Below are 7,500 nucleotides of genomic sequence, written 5' to 3' on the forward strand. Positions count from 1 at the left end.
TTGACACGCTAGGAGGAAATAAAATATGCATAAACCACACAACGATCGTCAACTTTAAGGTGATCTGTGAAGTTTACACATACCGGTAATTTTATGGTCTTGCCCACCTTCGGAATTCCAGGAATTGAGGCTATTTTAGGAATTGATTTCATTTTTAGTAATCAAATATGCATATTTGGGGGAAAAGATACAATAACAGTAAAAGCAGGGGGGGTGCATTTTGCCAATAGAAAATCATGAGAGAGTAAGTGCTTGTGCGGACAGAGAGAGACATTTAAGTAAGGTAAGAGCTGTATCTGAGAAAGGAGAATTGTTATCTCCCCAGACAATTATGAGCATATCAGTGACCCCATGTCAGCCTCTTCCAGAAGGAACCAAGGTCATTGTTAAACCCCATGACAATTGGGCACATGTAATCTTAGAGGGCTTATCGGAAATAAAAGAGAAAAGAGCTGATATAACTATAGTTAATTTGTTAAATAAAAGAGTTGTGTTAGGAAGTAATTTTGTGTGTGGATCAGAGTTATGTGAAATTGCTAATAATGGGATGTTGGGAGCCACAACTCCAGTCCGCACAGATGAACGCACACAGAATTTGATTATGCAAGCGCGGAAACTATGTCCGTCAGAATATCAACCTGTAGTTAGTGACATTGTCAATAATTATTACGATGTAATTGCAATTGGAGATGAACCACCCGAGAGGATTGATCGATTTCCCTTTAGCATAGAAAGTGGGCAGGTGGAGGCGAACAGGTCGAAGCCTTATAAGGTACCCATTCATTTCCATGGAGAGATTGAAAGGGAAATTAGTAAATTAAGGGAACAAAAGATAATCGAGGAGAGCAAATCCCCCTGAGTTTCTTCAATTGTGCGTTAATTATCGGACATTGAATGCAGTTAATAAGGATAATGCATTTCCATTGCCGTCGATCAAAGAATAACTTATTAAGGTACGTGATAGCAAATATTTTACAACTTTTGGTTTAAAGTCTGGGTACTATGAAATACCAATTCAGGAAGACAGTAAATGTAAAAGGGCATTTATAGCTGACGATCAACAACTTCAGTTTAATTTTCTTCCTTTAGGTGACAAAAATGCTCCAAGTAATTTTTCTAGAGTAATGATGGAAGCTTTGTCTCCCTTAACTGGCCATAATGTTTCTGTTTATTTAGACGATATCATAATTACAGGGAAAACAACCAAAGAACATAATAATAATATTCGTAAAGTTTTAGATGTATTGCGACGAATAGTATGAAACTAAATTTGTCAAAGTGAAAATTTTTCTGTGCACAGGTTGAAATTTTAGGTCACATATTAACCACAGAAGGTATCCAACTGTGCCCCAGTAAAGTAGAAGCTATTTGAAATTTCCCCAGGCCCCATATCCCAAAGGAAGTAGCTAGGTTCCTTGGGCTCGCTGGGTATTACCATAAGTTCATAAGAGGTTTTGGAGAGATAACGAGACCTTTAAATGCTTTAAAGAAACAAAAAATAGTAAATTGGGGAGTGAAAGAGGAAAGGGCCTTTAACCCTTTAAAAGCTGCCTTAACTAGTATTGATTTAATCGCACATCCTAGATTTGTTTGCCCGTTTTTAGTGACAACAGATGTGAGTATCGTAGCTATTGGTGGCGTATTTTTCCAGCGAGATGATAAAGGTAGAGAGCAACCCATTTGTTTTGCTTCTAGAGCATTAAAAGGGGCAGAAAAGCATTATAGTACAATTGATCGAGAGGCTTTGGCATTTTTTTGTGTTCTAGAGAGGCATTGGTTCTTTTTATTAGGTCAGTCGATTGAGTTGCAAAGTGATCAACGGGGCAACCTGACCTCTTTTACAAAGGAGATTTGACCTTTTGACAAGTGAGATTCATTGAAAGATTGTTAGAGTTTAATATAAAGGGTTTTCACCACATAGAAGGTAAAGCTAATGAGGTAGCTGATGCCCCTCTCTAGAGGTGCACTAATAGCATTAACAACTAGGGCACAAAAGAGAAACGAAGAACGTAACCAAAATATTGTAGACCCCCATCCAAATCGAGAAAATAGAGAACGTGATGTGAATTCTCCCGAGGAGCAATCAGAATGAGAGAGAGAGAGAGAGAGAGAGAGAGAGAGAGAGAGAGAGAGAGAGAGATTGGAACGGTGAAGGTGATTATATGTGGGTGGCCGAGGACATGACCAGGGGTGTCCAGAATGAATGCCCTGATGATGCAGCTTTGATTGACTTGGGAGGTTGGGACTTAAAAGAAGTCCGAGGACAGAAAAAAGAGGAATGGATGGAAAGAGTGCGAGTAGTGATTATCCATAATTTCTAAATGGGCCTCATGAGAATTTTTTTTTATAGAAAATGATATCTTATATTGTGATTTAAGAGACATAATTTATGACACCTGGTGTGACACTGAGTTTTATCAAATTCATTTAAACCACAATAATTTTTAGAAGATTAGGAATTTTCTGAAGATTAAATATCATCAGAAGCTGTGTACCTGATCATCGTATTTTCTATTTGAAACTGTGCTGAAATTTTGTTGTTTGACCTTTGGAAGTTGCTAATCCTGCCTTCATCTAATCTCAAAATCACAAACTCATAAAAACGCAGGCCCCTATTGAAACACAACAAATATCTGTAAATTACTAATAAAATGGGGGACCAGTGAGTATTTTGTGAGTCGTTGAAAATTTTTCAAATATCATATTTATTCATAAATATTGTTAGTGTTGTTTGCTGGCTATTATTTTCTTTTGCCAATGCGCTTTTGGTATATTCCACAAATACAAAAAGTTCAATAATCTCAAGAAATCACATATACAGTAGTTAATTTAGGCGAGCTTATTCAATTTAATGTTAAAAATTCAACGAGGAAGAAAGATTTTAAACATGTAGTAGTTCAATATTTGGTTAAAGATGAAGTGTTACCTCAGAATGTGTTGGAGCTTTATGAGTTAATGTTCAAAGAGCATTGGTGCTTGAAAGAATTGTGTGGGAGAGCAGTTATGTTGTAACTAAGAAGTGAGGTAAATGCAATTAACTTTATTTCAACAAACAGCGAGCTTAAATATAAGAATTTCAGAGGTAGAAGGTAACAAAAATTCAAGCACATTAATTCACGAAAAGACAGGCTTAAACCTGATCTGTTAACATTGATGTGTAGAGCGAGATACACAATAAAAAAGGAAATCCTGTTACAAATGCAGGTGAAACATGTTCAGTACATGGCTCCCCCCTAAAAAACACATACATGTATGTGAAATGTGGCGCCCTGCTCGTGAGAGGCGTAGTGAAGGCAGGTCACCTTGCAGGAGATATGCAGGTTTTAGGCAATTAATGGAGACCCAGTCCTCTTTGTTATGAATGTTAAGTAGGAACGCATTCGTTGATCGACACATCACAAGGAAAGGGCCCGTGTAAGGGGGCATTAGCAGTGGTTCGCTATTGTCATTGCATAGGAAAACGTGGGATGCCTTGAGAAAATCTGTCAGTATGTGTTGCTTTGCTATGGGCTTGTAAGTATGGCGACATAGAGTAAATTTTCCCACAACAGGATGTAGGCACTGGAGATTGTCGGAGGAGGTTGTCGATGGAAAGTATTCGGCAAGAACGCCCAACATGTCTCCATACACCATTACAGCAGTCAAAACATCCATGGTGTCCTTAGGAGTGGTCCTTAGTCACAGGGGGACACAAGCAAACTGAGTAAACTAGTTGGATCCATTACATCGGGACAACTAGGCTACTTTGAGGGTGCGGTGAAAACGTTCCTCCATTCTGTTAGCTGGAGGGTTGTAGGCAGTTGTCTGATGCAATTGAGATGTAAAAGTGGTACCCCTGTCAAAGGAGATATCCTCATGGATACAAAATCTCATGATCCACGCTACGAGTATAGCAGATGGACATTAGGTTGACGTTGCAGTTTGTATGGGGCTGGCTTCAGGCCTATGAGTAGAGCTGTCAATGACGGTAAACAGGTATCAATGTCGTTGTGATGTGGGAAGGGGACCTACTACGTCGAAGTGAATGTGGACAAAACATCGCCGATGTTGAGAAAAGGTGCCCACTCCTGAATCCATGTGACGATGTCCTTTTGAAATTTGACATGAAGTAACAGCTCGGACACAATCCTTACCATCCTTAACAATGCCGTGCCAAATGAACTTTGTCTTCAGTAGCTGTACAGTTGATCAACGCAAGGGATGTAATAAACTGTGAATGAAATCAAACACCTATTGGCACATGATTCCTAATCCAGGAATCAAATCTGGACCTCCTAGGGGAAATTCCTAACATAGAGATCATGCGACTGCAGGTATTTAATTTCATCTATGACCTTTGACATACCTCGCGCCAATCAACTGCACAGCTACTGAAGACGAAGTTCATCTGGTACAGCATTACTAAGGATGCTAAGGATAGGGTCCTATCCTCTACTTCATGCCACACTGCAAAAGTACATCAGCAACTTTTTCGCATCCTCAGCATCATTTTGCCCACATGCACGTCGACGTATTAGGTCCCTTACCCATATCACAAGGACATCATTACTTGTTTACCATCATCGACCACTCTACTCTATTGCCTAAAGCCATTCGCATGGAAACAGCAACGTTTGCCACATGTACATATATATATATATATATATATATATATATATATATATATATATATATATATATATATATATATATATATATATATATATATATATATATATATATATATATATATATAGATATATATATATATATATATATATATATATATATACATATATCTATATATATATATATATATATATATATATATATATATATATATATATATATATATATATATATATATATGGATATATAGATATATATTTATATATATATATATATTTATATATAGTTATATATATGTATATATATGTATATATATATATATATATATATATATATATATATATATATATATATATATATATATATATATATATATATATATATATATATATATATATACACACAAAGGCCCATTTTAGTTTTCGCCAGTTGTCTCTATTTTGAGCTTTTAATTCAATACTTCTCCATTCATCATCTACTTCGTGCTTCATAGTCATCAGCCATGTATATCTGGGTCTCCAAATTCTTCTAGTGCCTTGTGGAGTCTAGCTGATCATTTGATGAACTAATCTTTCTCGGGGAGTGCAGAGAGCATGGCCAAACTATCTCCATATACCCCTCATCATGATCTCATCAACATATGGCACTCGCTTAATCTCTATGATTGTTTCATTTTTAATCGTGTCCTGCAATTTAACTCTCAATATCCTTCAGAGGTCTTTGTTCCCAAATCTACTAAATTTATTGGAGATTGTATCATTTTCAAACACTGCCTTATGTATGTACAGTAACAACAATCTCACTAAACTGGTATATAGTCTGTTTTTTATATGTAATTTCAGGTGGTTTAATTTCCAACTTTTACCTAACCTAGCCATTGTCTTTTTCAGTCTTTTACTAAACTCTAATTCTACCTCATTAATCGTTTGTCCTTGAAATGATATTTCATCTTCCATTGCATACCCCGTTCTCATCAACTTTTTATTTCTTCTATTTATCATCAGCCCTACCTCATTTGAGATTTCATGCATTCTGGTAAGAAGGCATTACAAATCCTGTGGTTTTCTGCTCATAAGGAAATTATGATCAGCATACTCTGAGTGTGCAAAATTCCTATCACCAATCCAATCAAACCCTTCTCCACCATCTCCGACTGATCTACGCATCAAAAAAAATTCATAAGGAGAATAAACACCATAGGTGACAACCTTTCTCTTGGAGTACTCCACTGTTCACCGGAAATTCATTTGATAAGATTCCACTAACATTAACTCTGCACTTGCTATGCTCATGAACAAATTTGAACAAATTTACAGATTTAAGAGGAATTCCATAATAACGCAGGACTCTCCACAAAAGTGACTGGTGCACACTATCAAAGGCTTTTTTCATAGTTCACAAATGCTATCAAAAGTGGTTTCTATAATCTATGCATTGCTGTACAACATGTCTCAAAATGAAAATTTTATCAGGGCTACTTCTAGCCTTTCTAAATCCTGCTTGTTTATCACTCAGCTTTTCATCAATCTTTCTCACTAGTATCTTAAAAAAATAAGCATAGTGATCTATTTTCATAACAATTGACGTAAGTGTTATGCCTCTGAAATTATTGCAATCAGTCAGGCCTGCTTTTTTTTTGCCATTTTCACCAACACTCCTAACTCCCATTCATCGGGTTTTGCCTCTTCATGCTACATTCTACAAAATTATCTTGTAAATAGTCTGGAAGTCACTTCATGTTCAGTCAATATCATCTCGGCAGTTATTTCTTCATGTCCAGGGGCTTTCCATATCGTTAGTTTTTTAGGATAGCTTCGACTTCAAGCACAGTGAATTCATTCATGGGCACATCAAAGTCTTTATCAGTCTCAGGTATATCAATCATATTATTCCTTTCATATCTCCCATTCATAATCTCACTAAAGTGTTCCATCCAACGTGTTCTTTCTTCCTCTTCTGTTGTTATAACAGACCCATCTCTCTTTCTGATGGGTATATGCTTCTTCTTCTTTCCCCGAGTCAAGATTTCATTATTAATTCTATAAAGATTCTTACACCATACGTACTTCCTAATTTCAGAGCTTTGTCAGCCTCACCTTCTATACTGTCTAAATATTCTCTCTAGTCATCTCTGGCTTTCCTTTTGACCTTACTATCAATACTGGAATACTTACCATGCTAAACCTTGTAATTCTCATTACTTCCTCGAAAATTTCAACAATCAATTTCTGTCTTTGTCTCCTTTTTATAGTATTGCAAGTATCATTTGATATCTATATCCCAAGACTTCACTACCAACTGACTGATATATGTTCTTAATATTACACCATTCTCCATCAATTGTCTGTTTGCCTTGTTAAGTCTCTAAGACTTCATATCGATTCCTATATCCAATTGTAAATATTTATCTGTGCTCTTATTCTACATGCTTAGTTATATCATGACTAGGTATTCTATCTACCTTTCTGTTGGGTGCTTGAAGTTTCAATTCAAGTGTGGCAATGAGGAGTTGGTAATCACTACCAATATCTGCACCTCTATAGCTTCTTACATTTCTCAGTCTTCCTTCTCTCTCTATCAATGGCAAATTGATATATTTGATTTTTGTAATTTCCACATGGTGTAGTTTGTGTATATTTGATGTTTTTGTGTTGGAAAAGAGTACCTCTAATGACAAGATTGTGTGCTGAACACAAACTTATGAAATGTGCTTCATTTTCATTTACAGCTCCGCCAAGACCTTTGAAACCCAGCACATTTTCTATCTCTTGGTTATCACTTCCAACTTTAGCATTGAAGTCGCCAATCACAATTTTCATATCTCTTTCTGGGATCTCATCTATTACACTCTGCAGCTCTTCATAGTATCTATCTTCCCTTTCCTCATGGGAA

The 7,500-nt window shown here is 36.2% G+C and overlaps 1 protein-coding gene across 1 annotated transcript in view; it reads right to left on the reverse strand.

Moving 5' to 3' along the window:
• Window positions 1–3,735: 3,735 nt before the first annotated feature.
• LOC137657424 (craniofacial development protein 2-like) overlaps window positions 3,736–7,500 on the reverse strand; it is a 3,896-nt gene continuing 131 nt past the window's right edge. The window contains exons 1-2 of the mRNA XM_068391760.1: window positions 7,307–7,500; window positions 3,736–3,881 (exon numbers count right to left, since the gene is read on the reverse strand). The exon at window positions 7,307–7,500 is cut by the window's right edge and continues 131 nt beyond it. Coding sequence (XP_068247861.1) covers window positions 3,736–3,881; window positions 7,307–7,500 — 340 coding nt within the window. The remainder of the gene's footprint in view (window positions 3,882–7,306) is intronic.

The sequence above is a fragment of the Palaemon carinicauda genome, chromosome 18 (assembly GCF_036898095.1).
Source record: "Palaemon carinicauda isolate YSFRI2023 chromosome 18, ASM3689809v2, whole genome shotgun sequence".
Classification (NCBI taxonomy): Eukaryota; Metazoa; Arthropoda; class Malacostraca; order Decapoda; family Palaemonidae; genus Palaemon; species Palaemon carinicauda.